This window comes from Lepisosteus oculatus, chromosome 2, assembly GCF_040954835.1.
Source record: "Lepisosteus oculatus isolate fLepOcu1 chromosome 2, fLepOcu1.hap2, whole genome shotgun sequence".
Taxonomy (NCBI): domain Eukaryota; kingdom Metazoa; phylum Chordata; class Actinopteri; order Semionotiformes; family Lepisosteidae; genus Lepisosteus; species Lepisosteus oculatus.
Window position 1 is genome coordinate 70169850 of NC_090697.1, and position 14789 is coordinate 70184638.

The 14789-nt window shown below is 45.1% G+C and overlaps 1 protein-coding gene across 2 annotated transcripts; it reads right to left on the reverse strand.

Moving 5' to 3' along the window:
* Nucleotides 1-223: 223 nt before the first annotated feature.
* stard7 (StAR related lipid transfer domain containing 7) lies at nucleotides 224-14520 on the reverse strand. Of its 2 annotated transcripts, none has more exons than XM_006625519.3 (9): nucleotides 14422-14520; nucleotides 13046-13617; nucleotides 7556-7725; nucleotides 7105-7154; nucleotides 6790-6900; nucleotides 6081-6163; nucleotides 5236-5335; nucleotides 4605-4689; nucleotides 224-3954 (listed from the first exon to the last, which is right to left on the reverse strand). In XM_006625519.3, the coding sequence occupies exons 2-9, from the start codon at nucleotides 13465-13467 to the stop codon at nucleotides 3773-3775; spliced, it is 1203 nt and encodes a 400-aa protein (XP_006625582.1). In that variant the 5' UTR covers nucleotides 13468-13617; nucleotides 14422-14520; the 3' UTR covers nucleotides 224-3772. The 2 variants fall into 2 exon arrangements, with proteins under 2 accessions (XP_006625582.1, XP_015198232.1); XM_015342746.2 differs by lacking the exon at nucleotides 14422-14520 and adding an exon at nucleotides 14172-14409.
* Nucleotides 14521-14789: the final 269 nt, after the last annotated feature.

The following is a 14789-nucleotide window of genomic DNA, read 5'->3' on the forward strand; positions in this document are numbered from 1 at the left end:
GCCTCGTAAGAGCTGGGCCACACTTTTCAAAACCCCCTCTATCGGGCATATTATTCTTATACGGAGAAGGCAGATGTCTGAAGAAGGTAGAGAAAGAGAAGAGAAGGCAGATTAAAAGTATTAATAATGACTAGTAATTCAGAGCGCCTCGTCGCTCCATTTTGCATTTTTCCAAAAAAGTGTCACTGTTATAAGTGAAGCATTAAAAAAAAGAACGAATACATTTTAAAAATGGGAATTTTTTACGTTTTATTTTTCCCCCATACATGAAACAAAAAAATTCACACGATCACAGACTTAAAAAACTTGTCAAACAGGAACCTACACTGATTCCAACTGGTTAAATTGTAAGTGCCATTCCTTAATTCAATTAAAAAAAACAAACATAGCTGAGCAGGCTTTGAATAGAGATTTTTTTTTGCAAACTAGAAAGCCTTTGAAGAAAGGAAAAGCTTTCAGCAAATTCGGGTCCACGTACAACTGCAGAGGCACAAGTCAGCTCACTCAGCACAGTAATACATTCAACAGCTGGGCACAGACATTTCACTCGCTGAACCATCTACTACTCCACCTGAGAATTCGCCCCAACCCCCTAGTCTGCCCAGAAACGCGTGTGAATTTCGTTGTCGAATCCAAACCTGTTTTCTTATTACATTTACAGAAAAACCCTTCAATTCCTCTTTTTTTTTTAAATACCAGCAGTTGCATTATCTCTGAGAGACGTGCAACAGACAAAAAGTCTTGCCAAGTAAAATTACACAGCTTTACCTGCTTGAAGTACCAAAACAATACCCTGTCTTTAAAGATGTCTTTTTCTAATCAATGTGAAGCTCCATCATTTCAATGTACAGCTCTTAGGACTCCCAGATCAGGCACCAGCTGCAGAAATCACTGCGTCAGAGAGTTTGGACATCTGCAATGCTGAAAGAACAAGACACTTCACACAAAACTGGTTTTTATCTTTGACCAACTGACAACTGGACATGTATCACGATTCCAACTTTTCCCTGTTTTACCAAAATACATAAAAACCTGTTAATACATCAGAAGAAGTGATTATATTACAAGAGACAACGAAAAGCATGGATTGTATGCATTATCCACAGTCACCGAGACAGCAGGTGCTGGCACTGAGCAACTGAAACAGGCCATATGGAGAACAAAGTAAAATCGCTTCCAGGAGGCTCATCGGAATCTAAAAAAATTCCCAACATGACTCTTCAGGAGTTTTTACTCAAGGATTAGTAGTTCCACCCTGACAACAAGAAACGAGGTTCATCATGCTGAATCTCGGAACACCCTATGGTTACATTCCCACAACCCCTCAAGCAAAGACGACGATTCCTCCTCAGCCCACAGCTATTTCTACTACACAGACAAACGTTAAACCAAACATTTAATGCCAAGAAATTGCTTAGGTTTTTAGCAACACCAAAAAGAAATCAATCAGTAGGACTTTGAACCCAAGTTGAAAAGTCAAGAAAAGAATAGTCCAGAAACTGCAGCTGCCTCAGGGAAAACAGCAGGAGTGGTGCTCTGCCTCTTGGGCTGTGTGAGGAGGGTCTATGACCAGGACTCCCGGCTGGGCCACTGACCCAACAGGCACGAGGCATCAGTTGAGCTTTAAGGCCCAGTGGTGACAGCGTGGTGTTCCACAGCTTTGGATAAAACAGCTCGTTATCAGAGAGGTGGGAAGTGCACAGCACGTACAGGTCCAGCTCACGAAGATGGTGACATTTGACAAAACAGCCCAAACAGCCCTCAGAACCAGGAAGTTAAACCGAGAGCTGCCGCAGAAGAGATACAAAAGCATAGTACCAACGAGATGGAAAACAGCAAATTGTGAACATCCACCATTTTTAAAAACAAAATAAAGCATCTTGCTGACTTCTTGTACTTCTGATGGTGACTGGGAGAACACTGTGTTGAACCTGTGCATTTTTTGCATGTACAGTACTTTAGCACAGAGGTGCACGCAGGTGATCCATTTCATCAAGAATTCCCAATCTCCACCCACATGCGACCTACCCACCCAGACCTCGGACAGGGAGGATTGGATTACTAGAAATAGAAATTTCACATTGGATTCCTCCAGTGTAACATGCCTAGCTGTTAAAACAACTAACAGCTGAAATACCATCAGGAAAACAAAACCTATTTTCTAGAAATTTCTCAAGCAACCACCACCTCCAGAGAGGCTGAAAAGACCAAGTATTAGCCTTGATCTGAGCTCACAAAGCAGTTTGAAAAGCAGAGCTCAGCTGGAGTGAACACTGGCTTTCTGAAGCTAAAATCCTGGAGAAATCCAAGAGCTTTTTCAATGTCATTTAACTCAGGCCCTCACACACAGACCTAGGGCCTCATCTTGCATTAAAGACAGCAAGAGTTTCGGATATAAGCTTTTGTTAATTCACCATCATCTCCGTTCAGCCACACTGCTTCCAAAACATTTAGTGCTTCAAAGTAACAAAATTCAACCCAAGTCTCTCAGAGGCTGAAACAGCAAGTGCCTCATTTACTAAGTGCTTACCAAGAGTTTCACCAATGCTTTCAAGCTGCTTTTATCTGGTCACCAGTGCAAGAAAAGGTACTTGATTTAGCAAAACAAAAATATTTTTCCATCTAAATGATCTTAAACTACGTGAACTGTTCAGCTTTTGGGGAAAGAGTTACATTCAGACACTCAGACATTCACACTGGCACTAGGTGAATCTGTGATAAGCCTGCACGTATTGAAGTAATATCAAGGGGCTGAGTTTGAGTCAAATATCTGATCCAGCCACCTACCCAAAATTAACAGTGCAGCTATTCATGCGTGAATTGTGTTTGCCACAGACGTCTTGCCTTAACACATCATATAGTGGGTCTGTTTTATCCAGCAAGTGGACAGGACAATGCACAAGCTTGAAGGTGCTTGTCTGTCTGACGTCCAGCATGATATCTGTGTTTTTTGTGAGACACATCCCACAAACGGTCCGATTTATAAACTCGAAGGCTGTCGAAGGTGTGAGTCAAGCCTGCAGAATCCACAGATGGACATGCACCAAGAGTTTTAGTTAATGCACCGAAGAAAGGGCCGTGAGTCTGGGAATGGAAACCTCGGTTTCAAACTAAAACGTCACCGTTTCCGAAATAGCAAAAGCCCTCTTGTGCATGCACACACTGGCACGCCTCACCCGGCACAGCGCCCAGACTGCAGGGGCTGCAACCAATGCGCCAAAACATGGGAGGGGTTTCCTGATCAAGCTGCTGATCTCAGTTTAAATCATCTTTTAAATGTATAAAGCAAGGGTTCTTCATCCAATGCAGCAGTAAGAAGGTCACCTGATCTCTTTAGGAAGGTTGGTACCTGCAAACAAAGACGAAAGAAGAGAGGAGGGAAGGGGAACAGCTTCAGCACAGGAACGTGCCAGGCTGCTGAAGTGCATTCGGCTGAGAGGGAGGTCTGTGTCTCTGGCTTTCCGCCAGGCAGGCAGCGAAAGGGGAAGGGAGAGGAGGGGTGTGCTTCCTCTAGCAGGGAGAAAAACAGCTCAACGCTGCCCCCTTGTGGACGGATTGCATTGCTCCATAACCCAGCCCGCGGACTCTGTGCTGGCTGAGGGCTGCCTCAGCCGCCAAGCAGGCCTCCTTAACAAGAGCCTCAGCTTCCTGCTGCTAGCCAGTGCTTGCCTGGAGGTTTTGGTTTAGCCTGCCGGTGTTTTCCGGCCCCTCAGTTGCGCCGTGCGTTGGGGGATGGTAGTGGGGGGGAGGTTGGGGAGGGGGGGTTCCGTCTCTAGGCGTACTCCATGTGGCCCTGGCCCTGCTGCCCTGTCCGGCTCGTGTCCCCCAGGCGCTCAGAGCTGGGCGGGGGCTTGATCTCGCTGGGCTTCGCGGAGAGGTAGTCTCGGACCTCCATCTCCATGTTTTTGGCCCTCAGAGTGGCCTTGTGAAGCTTCTCCAGGAAATCGGGCATTCCTAAAAACCAAGCACAACGGGGGACAAATGCAGCACACTTAGTACACTACACATGCAGTGCTCAGACTGTAGCAGGGCTGTCTGTTATAATGTATGCACTTTTTTTTTACAGGGAGAAAGGTTATCCACTGGTTAGTGGTGTATGGGTTGTTTTAAAGAAAAGGACAAGTCAGAAAACAGGACTGTGCCCCAAAATTCACAGCACCATAACAGCGCACAAATAAACAATCAAAGCCACAGCCTGTGTCCTACATTATTTTACCCATGAGTATTTGTGAAAGGAGTAAATATAAGGGTTATTCAACTGATGCAATCGTGCAAATATCAAAAGGAATTTAAAGTATAAGGATGAGCTGCCAATATTTTATGCAAAAGCATTAGTAAAGGATGAAAAATGTTAAGTGGCTGCAGTCAAAAGTTTAATATCCGAATGACAAGGACAAACCTTGTCAGGTTAGTTTTACATTAAAGAAACCTTCATCTATATTTTGCTTGCTGCTGCTTTTTATTTTAACATAAATTCACTCTGAAGGTACATCATGAGCTTCAAACAATTAGCCTGGCTTCCCCCTCTCCCACTTTACAGCCCCCCCGTGTCCTTGGCTCCGTTATGAATGCAGTGCATTGTGGGTGAAGAGAAGTGTCCTTACCGCTAGACACCATCCAGCTGACACAGTACCGTGGGAACACGGTCTGGGGGTCGTCGCTGTACGTCAGCAGGTAGTCAAAGCCGTTCTGCACAGAGGAGCACACTGTTCAGAGACACACCTCTCGCCGCAGTCACATGACCCCTTACCTCACATCCACAACACCACTGTTTCACTCTTCCGCACAAAGGGGGATAATGACTTCATTTAACAAAGATACGAAGAGCATTAACAAAGAAGGTGTGGGAGAAGTTCAAGAAGGGAAACTCATATCCCAGTGGACGTACGTAATCAATGATCAACAATACAAGCAGAAATGAGGAAGTATGAATGGAATATACAAATCACATTCAACACAGAAAGTCAAACATTAAAAGGAAAGTTCCTACAGCATACAGTAGTGTACACTGATAATTATGTTCATGCTTGGCTGTAGTGTCTAGGGCTTTACTGTGCAAGTGTCCATGTGAATCAAAGGAGCAATAGATTTCCATGAGGTCCAATCATGTGAAATTGCAAACCTGTGCAATTTCTCCTGTAATTGGTCTTCACTGGAGAGCAGTGGATAACCTGCCACACATCGGACAGTCCAACTGGAACACCACCGATGCGTGTCTGTGAACCTACAACTCACCTCATCAAACGATTTGTGTGGGCGGATGACCATCTTGGATTGGTAGGACCTCACCCGCACGAAGTCCGCAGTCTCGGGCACAGTGGGGTGTTCCACCGTCCTGCAGGGGCCAAACAAAACAAACTTCAAAGGCACACGCAGCGTTAAATAAAAAACTACGCACCTATATACGATATATCCGCCCATCTTCTATCCACTTTATCCCGTACAGGATCGCAGGGGAGCCAGAGCCTATCCTGTCAAAGCAAGCAAGGTACATCCCGGACAGGACGCCAGTCCATCTCAGGGCACACGCAGACACGCACACACTCACACCAGGGCCACTTTTCCCAGAAGCCCAATTAAACTACCAGGATGTTTATGAACTGTGGACAAGACCATCCCAGATGGGACTCGAACCCACAATCACTGCCTTAGGGGTACAGTGCCTTATCCATTAGGCCACTATGAACTGTGGAAGGAAACCAGAGTGCCCAGAGGAAACCCATGCAAACACAGGGAGAACATACAAACTCCTCACAGCTAGCACCCAGGAACTGAACCCACGGCTCTTGAGCTGTGAGGCAGCAATGTTACTGTGCCACCATGCTTCCCTAAATAATATCCATTTAAAGAAGCCACAGAGATTTACAAAGCAACAGCCAATCAAAAGGCTCAACTGGAAATGTATGATGATTTCTATTTTCATTTGCATAGGGATGCATCTGCAGTTATGTGATAATCATTTCCAAAAATGAGGGAGAGACAGCACTGAGTCAGGTGAATTTAAGAGAGTAAATGCTCTAGCCTGCAGTAATTGGAACAAACGAATCAAGGAGTGCAGTGAGAATCGGAAACGTCCCTACCTGGACACTAAAATCATTAAATTGTTCTCCAGATCCACACTGTATCTGCGGACGTACACATAATCCCGGGAATACATCGGGTACTGAAAGAAAAAAAGAGCTCATGATGTATATACATACAGAAAGACTGAATATACTACATAATACACACAGAAAGACTTGACACGCATTATCTCTAGGGCTGCACTGCATAATAATCAAATTATGAATAAAACACAACATAAGAGTCAATTTTCAGTCGTCATTTATCACTTGTCACTCGGAGTACTGTCAACTGGAGATGTCCGAGATGTCAGGGCAGTTTCAGATATAGAGTGACCTGCTCAAGATGGTCAACGAGCTGGAAAACAGTCTGTTCACATATAAGACCCGAGTCTGGTCCTGTCCTGCAAAGTGTAACATGCCTGTTGGAGCTGTGCACTGTATGTAGAGGGTCCATAAAGACAGCCTTAACATCACTGAAGCTCTGTGAACACTTGCATGATGTGGAGACAGGAAAGCACTCTTGTGAGTCTGAGTCTTTGTCGTTGCTGTGTCATCATAGCCTCGTGATAAGGATCTGGGTGCATTTCAGACCGCATAGCCTCAGACAAAGCACATCACAATAAAACAAGCAGAAGTGTAGTGAGGCTGGGAAAGAGTTCAAGAAGAAACCTGCACTACAGTGCAGTGCTAAACCCAGTGCTCCTGGCAAACGAGGGACTCTTACTGGAAAGTGCGTGACCCAGTGCACCACTTCTGATCCAGTGATCTCGTCTCGATCGATCACTTCCAGCTTGATCACCAGGGCATCCCACTTCTTCCTGTACTCTGTGTCCAGCTGGGAGGGACAGAGAAGGAGTAAGATACACACAGACACCTGCTTCACTCGAGCAGGCCAGCACACTGAATGCTATCACTCATACACAAATACACTGGCACTGGTAAAATTACAAAACCTTCCAGCCTCAGGAGGACTTCTACATTTCTTTAGCTTAGAGGAAGCACGTGCAGAAACATGCTGAAAGAAAGTGCAGTTCCCTACCTGGACATTGAAGAACTGTCTGGGAGTGACATCAGTGTAGGTTCCCAGTACTGCACAGACACAGAAAGCAAGCGACGGATTAAAAAAAAAAAACCCAGAGAAAAAGAATTAGAATTACATGGCCTTCCAACAAAAACGTAAAAACAATTTTACATGCGGCATGGCCTAGTTTGTAACCTGTCTTATGTTCTAGCTTAGTCTGATAAGACTGCGCGGTTGATACATTTAACAACATGTGTAGGAATGAAAAAGGTTTAGGACATAAGACTGTGAGAAAACATACTTTTTATTAGGCCTTTAAAAAAAAAGAGTGATAGCTTGTGCCCTGCGATAGACTGGCATCCCATCCAGGGTGTACCCTGCCTTGTGCCCAATGCTCGCTGCGACAGGCGACCCTGCACTGGATGAAGCGGTTTGAAAATGGATGGATGGAAGAAGGGAACCCACTGACCTCTGTACTCGTAGAGGTGGCTGTCAGGGATGGGCTTCCTCCACACGTAGAAGCCCTTCCGGTCCATCACGACCTCCCAGCCCTGCTCATAGCCCTGGTGGTGGTCCTTCTGCCAGCCCTCCGCGCTCAGGCGGCTCAGCAGCTCCACGTTCTGCATCTCACTGGCACACCTGCACAGGATCGGCACAGAGGGGCTCACTGCCTGCCCAACCCCCCCTCCCCCTCCCCGCACACACACAGAGGTGCGTCTCACAAGGATCAACCTTCAGGGCTCTGGGGTCTGAAGAGCAAGCCGCGGGGACTGAGTGAGAATGGCCATTCCTCTGTGCCACAAAGCAGAAATGTTTGAAAACACTTCTGATTCTGCTCTGCAACTTGCAGCTTGGGCACAGACGGAACTGCATGCGTAAGACACACATGCAACCTTTGCATTAAATATACAACTTTTCTTGCATCTTTCTGCAAGATTTTTTTTTTCTTTTGTTGCTATTTTAGAGGACAGGAATGTCCCACACACACTTTGCTCCTTTTTGCTTTCTCGGAATCATCATCACACACCAGTATCCTTCCAGGTCCTGGTGCACGCAGGTTATCAGAAGCTCCTTTCTTGTGCTCGGGACAACCTTGCAATAACCGACAGGTACACAGGAAACATCCCAACTTTCTCCGCTTGGAAGTAACTGCATTGTTACACTGACTCTGTCCTTTAACCTTTGACCCCAGCCACTGAAAGTAATTGTCAAGGGGGAATATTCTGATTAAAGTTTATTTCCCCATGTAGCCCCAGGAAATGACATCAGTAGCTTTGACATTGGCTTCTCAGAGCTTCTTTTCAAGTGTGATCTTCTATAATGTCTGTGATGCTTTCTACTGCAAACCTTATTGTGCTGCTTAATATTTGCCAAAGCACTAAACACATATCAGGTGGGCAGACTTTTTTCATGTCCTATAGGCCTGCCACTTACTATAAAAAAATGTGAAAGAATCATAGCAAAGTCAGATTCATTAAGAATTGGGGTATTCCTAAATTATTGTTTATTTTATCAATCTGCAAGCTCATTCTGACTGTTACATTCTTCTCTCCTTCTGAATTGCATTATCCAAGATAAATTATTCTCTTATTCTAGCAAATGCATTCTCTTTATTTAAGCACTGCATTTTTAAAAATCTGCTCAGCTACCACAGACATTACACTAATCCTAGCCTATATTTGCTGTATACTTGCTACCTGAATGCAGACCTCGATGAATCCCTGCACCAAACGCACTCAGAAGCCAGATGACAACAGATCTTTTCATACTCCGCTAACAAGTGTTCTTTCAATTCTGTTTTTGTTTGTTCCAGGACTCCTGCAGAAAACCAAGAGGAATGTGCTGGACAGAGCTCTGGCTCCATCTCTGCATTGTCTCCCGCCATGTGACCGAGGGGGAGGCGGCTAGCTGTTTGCCCAGCGCGGTCAACTGGGTCCAGAGCTCTATCAGAAGACTGACAGCAGAGACAAACTGGCCTTTGAGCCATGTCTGTCCACACCAGTTCCAAGGCATGTGTTATGCACACATCCCTGGTCATTGGCTGACCACTTCTGTGTTTAAGGTGCATGGTCAAGCATGTTCCTGAGAAATGAGAAAAAGAAGTAGCAAAAAAGACGATCTCTGAATTGTAAAATACAAACTATATTATTTCAAGATTCTAATGGATAACTGCTTCAAATAAAATACGGCAACTCAATGCACTATCTCGCTATTTTAATCACTGCCATGCATTTAAAGGCCTTCAATATTTATGTTGCACATCACATTTACATTAGTTCGGTTTATGTGCCAAACAAACAGTTTCACCTTTCCCAGAAGGCACACCTGTTACTGAGGGGCAAGGTGCTCTCCCACAAGGACTGGCCATTCCAACACGCTCTGCTGATACACTTATCAAAGTGTCCGGAGCAATAACATGTTGCACGATAAGGCTCCGCAGTTTAACACAAGCTCTAGGCAGAAAGCAGAAAAAGCTTTCCAAACACTTGAAAGGGAATCCCAGCTTTCACAGCCGCAAATTGGATAAAAGAAAGTTCTGACTATATCAACCATTGTGAACTGAAGAGGTTATTTTAACCTGTAAATCCTTTACTTCAATTGCTGCTCACAATAAAACTAAATAAGCAACACTGGTCTCAAGGAAATGGTTACACATTCTGTTGCATAAAAGATGGGTCAGTTGTTTCAGTTTTGAGGATCTGCAGAGCCTTGTGTAAGCCTCACTATCTGAATGGATACGCGCTTCTGCCTACTAAGGTTGGGTTGTGCATAACGCAGGTTGAGCCTTACTGGTTTGAACCTGGGTTTGAGACTGTGACCCAGGTTTCCAAGTGGTAGTTCACTGCTGTACGAGTATACCTGCAGCCAGTGTACCTGTGACTGACATGGAGCTCTGACGAGGGCAAACCAAGTTTCAGAGCAAGACATACACTTTCATCCTACATTTACTGGTGTGAAAATAATTGATTCAGTGTTTTACAAGAGCTCAAAAGCTTAATGAATTTAAAATCATAGCATGCATGCTGCTTTTCTGCTTTTTCAATTAGTACACCTGCCTGTGCCCAAAATGAGACATAAACGCTGTGCAAAGAAAGCCTTATTTTTTTGTATGGACCCCCAAAAAAATATTTTTCAGTAGTCCAGTCCAGGAAGGCAGCCAGTAGTAACAAAAAGAGACAAACAAGGTATAAGTTTCACCCAAGGACACAATACTCTCTGTAAGAGCATGAGTTTACATTACCTCATGACACTCCTACAACAATGGAGGGCATGAAAGAGTTTCAATGTTTCCTGCCAGAGTTAAAACACTACTGAGATACAGAGCTCAACTGGCAGTGCTTGGCACAGCTGAGCTGTTTTTAGCTCGCTCTGATTGGCAACCATTAACCACCTGTCCCATTCAGACAGTCACAACACTCTTTAAATGACCTCCGCAGCCAGCACAGAGACAGGAGCAGCATGAGGCCAGGCCAAGTCTAGGCAAAGTTCTCAAAAGCACAAAGAACAGTGTTCAAATGGGCAGCCTGGACTGCCAACTGAAAGAAAACACCAAGCACAAAAAGGAACCGACACAAGCTGCAGGATTGTAGCAATGCTTTGGGTATTAAATGACTTGATCTGTACACCCTGCACAGAGAACCTCTTTCATCTTAACCAGCTGACCGGATAGGATCGTTTTCTGGACAGACTTTCCTACTTACATGCAAACAGAACACAACACTTAAGTGCTTGGGCTCTGAGCAATATTCTCTGGTGAAATCCCATCTCTCACTTCTTGGCTACAGTGCTCAGAGACATGAATGCACCTCATGACAGGCAGTCTGTATCTGTTCATGGTGCAAACTTATGATCATGTGCAGCACTGAAACAAGTCATCGCTGTCACATATCAAATGGCTACTGTTATAAGAAAACAAAAATTACTACTTTATATCCATGCTTTCTCTCATACATAAGCAAAATAAACATGTCACCTGTGATTTTACGATTACAAGAAGGCACTGTCACTTGAGACACGGACACCTTACTGACAGTAAGGTGGGGTCTTACTTCGATGCATATTAAATAAAAGACCCTGTCTTGATTAGAATGACAACGGTCCACATTTCCTTTAAGAACAACTCAAATGTAATAATCAACATTTCAAGAGAAAAAAGATGGAGCTCTTTCCCCTGCAATCTGCTCACTCTGTAGAAAATTAATTCAGTCTGGCTGCTGGGCTGATAAAATCCTCTCAGCCACCTGCCCGTAGGTCTGATCTACTTGTATGTTGTTTTTTTTTTCCCCCACACTGAACCCCTTGTGCCACATACCTCTGGGGTCGCATTATATAGTGTCCCAAGGCACATTTACAGGGGTAACCGACTGAGAATAAAGATGCGAGGTTCCCTAGGGAGTCCTCCCTCTGGCATGAGAAGTTTCAACCCTCCCTGGCTTGTACACGGACTGATGACAGGGTCCCTGTTCACTCCTGACACGGCGCCTGCCAGCAGCTGTTGTATAAAGAGGCCTGAAGCACCTGCAGATGGCCCGTGCGTCTGAGGAGCTTGGGCTGCGATTTCACACAGATTCCTGACTGCTTCGCACCAGGCGAAGAGAAAGCAGACGCGCGTGGGTCAGGATGAACTTCACAAGCCCTTGCGGGAGTGAGGGCAAGGACTACAACGCCTGTCACACGCAGTGCTGCTAGCAAGCCGACTGCCTCCGAGTTTCATTATGAGCTTAACTACGAGTTCCTGCATCTCCTTGTCTGATAACTAGATTAAAGGAGCTCATGGAACAGGGTAATAGGCTTGTGGCGCAGTGTGGCCTCTGACTAGCGAGGACTTGCCCTTGTCCTGCTGACTTGAAGAACTGGCACAAGGAAATCAAAGACACCTCAAGAATCTGATGAGCCAAAACTACTCACGAGCCAGCACAGACTTGCTGGATCCTTGTTGCTGTGCATCCAAACAGCAAACATTATTTAAGAACTTGCATCAGACACTTTTCTTAACCATTTTCTATGAAGACCAATTCAACTTACGCAACATGAAATCCCCTGTAATGACATTATGGCAAACCACGGCTTACAACTGACGTGTCGTTAAGATTTGCAATTAGTGTACAAAAGAGCCAACAGATTCTACAGATTCAGAAAGCCTAGCATGGGCTGTAGCAAGAGCTACATTGAAAGCCAGTGGTTTCTATGTGATACAGTGTTGCTACAGGCCTATTTATAGTCAGTGCAGAAAAGCAGGATGCTCAGAACCTATACAACTTTCTACTGAATGAAACACCAATACTCTGGTGCACACCTATTGAATCTTTATTGCCCCAAAGTCAACTTGTCTTGCACACCAAGAGCTCATAGACATATATAATATGTATGACAATAATACAATACAGCAACAGTACAATACCCTGATACAAAACAATATTTAACAACACTGCTCAGTAAGGTCCCAGTCCAGTATAATAAGATTTTTTTTAAAAAAGAATCACTTGGTAAAGTGTCTAAACAACAACAACAACAACAGAAACAAGACTCTTATCTCCAATCAACCTTTTCATTGTTCAACAATTTAATGCTCTTAGGTATAATAAATGAAGTTAATGGTCTCTTAGTCTTTATACAGTGGATCTGGTACCTCCTCTCAGAGGGTAATAACGAGTATATCCTAAAATTGTAGTGGAAGAGAGGGGTCATCTAAGATTTTATATTTTTATATTGTCCAATAATATGGTCCTCCGATAGACATTATCGAGTGCAAGGATTAATCATCACTTTGTTCAACTTGTTTACGTTCTGCAAGGACAAAGCACCTCCCCAGCCCTGTATACAAAAGGTTAGAACGCTCTGAATAAAACTCTCATGAAATAGAGGTGTTAAACTACTATTATATATTCAATCACAGGCGACAGCCCGTAGTGAGGACCAGCCTGCCTCCAGCACTGCACTGCTCTCCGGTTCTCCTTACCTCTGCAGCTCGTCGTCTCTGATCTTCTCCTCTTCCCACATGAACACCCCGGCCAAGGCCGCCACCAGCTTGCCCGTGCGCGAAGACCGGCCCTGGAAGCGGCGCCACAGGCTCCCCATCAGGCTCCTGCGGGACCTCTCGGAGTACAGGCTGCCGTACAGCTCCCCGATCTGGTAAGCGCGGCGCAGCCTCTGCCCCGTCACGAAGCTGCACTGGTTGGCGATGATGGCGATCATGCCCTTCCCTCTCCCTTCCCCTGCGCCCTTCTGCAACCAGGAGAGCACCGAGCCCACCCGCCTGCCCAGCCACGCCGCGGCCCCGCTGCCCTCTCCGCAAAGCGTGCTCAGGGCAGCCAGCCTCGAGTGGCTCACGTTGTATGAGCATAACCCGCTGGTCGGGCCGCGCTGAAGCGTCTTGAACATCACCCCCGCTCTGCGCCGCCGGCCTGGTTTACTGAAGTTGGCCCGGTTGCCGATTCCGACACGACACCGCAAGGCGAGCTCGGCAAAATCGCGAGTGAACGTGACACACGCCCCTCACCTCGCCAGGTACCGGATGATCTTGCAAAGGTCCTGACAAGAGAAGAAAAAAGGTCAGCGCAACGCAGTCTTTCGGTTGAGTGAAATGAACAGAAGGTGTGAGGGACTGTATAGCTTAAATGAGCTTTAAAGGAGAAAAACTTCCTCTTTTTCACTGGACCAGTCAGTTATTCTTGCAGCGAAAAACCACCATCACGCGCAAAACAAACCGAGATGGATTAGCCCTTTTCCGGATGTCTTAAATGGTAATTCTGCAATCAGATTCAGTTTTCACCAACTCCTTTTCTACACGCCTAATCAAGTTTGTTCGCTGGTAAACATGAAAAGGTGTTTGCAGTTTGCAGTGCTTAAAACGCAGCTCGTTAAAAGCTGTTAATGCTCTTTAAATCCGTGTGCGCGGTAACGTTTTATATTTGTTGACAACACTGATATAACAAAAGCTAAATAAAATCTGTAGATATTTTCAATTGCACCGTACACGTGAACTACATTTCAACAGCGAGCGAACGCATGAATTCCTGTTTTCCATTACAGTTATAAACAGTTAGCTGACATAAAACCATGCAGTTACAAGTGCATTTCCATACCAAATGACAACTCAGCAATCCATGAATTTCGCAAAACTTTCTTTGATGGTCTTGTTTTTGGAGCCTAATGACCACTGTACTGTATTTGATAGACGCACAACGCCTGTCGAATTATATTAGTCACGCCTAAAGATCTTATTCTAGGGCGCACTACATACGAAATGACTGCAATATCTTAGATGAAATGCAACGGAAAAGTGTACTTATTCCCTTAATTAGTTTAATCTAGAAAAGACGCCCGTCTATTTACCCTTCAACAGCCACATTAGCCTGTAATGTAACCCCCCAGTAGCTCTCACATGTCTTCTCTCTCATCAACCCATTATCCACGCCCCGTCCATAAGATCCGCCCCTCGACTCCCTCCATTGGTTCAACCAGCAAATAGTCGAGTTCAAATTGGTTCCTGCATCTGTCCATCATGTTTTCTGACCACCTCCCACAAGCAAGTTTGTGTGACGAACACGTGACGAATATTTTCGGGGTCAGTACAGTAATAGGCCCCATCCAAGTGTTCCTAGGAAAGGTTAAAGAACGGCTTTAGCGATGCCTGTTTCCAACTGGATGTGTTATTTGTAGGCTTCTGCTTAATGTATCCGTCCCTGTAGGTACATTTTAAT

Bases quoted from the DNA above. Each gene is read 5' to 3' on its own strand.
- stard7 (XM_006625519.3), bottom strand. From the start codon at position 13,467: ATGTTCAAGACGCTTCAGCGCGGCCCGACCAGCGGGTTATGCTCATAC. The intron at 6,901-7,104 runs GTAGGGAACTGC...TGTCCCTCCCAG, and splicing joins GACAGTTCTTCAATGTCCAG to CTGGACACAGAGTACAGGAA. The intron at 5,336-6,080 runs GTAGGGACGTTT...TGGCCCCTGCAG, and splicing joins TTAATGATTTTAGTGTCCAG to GACGGTGGAACACCCCACTG.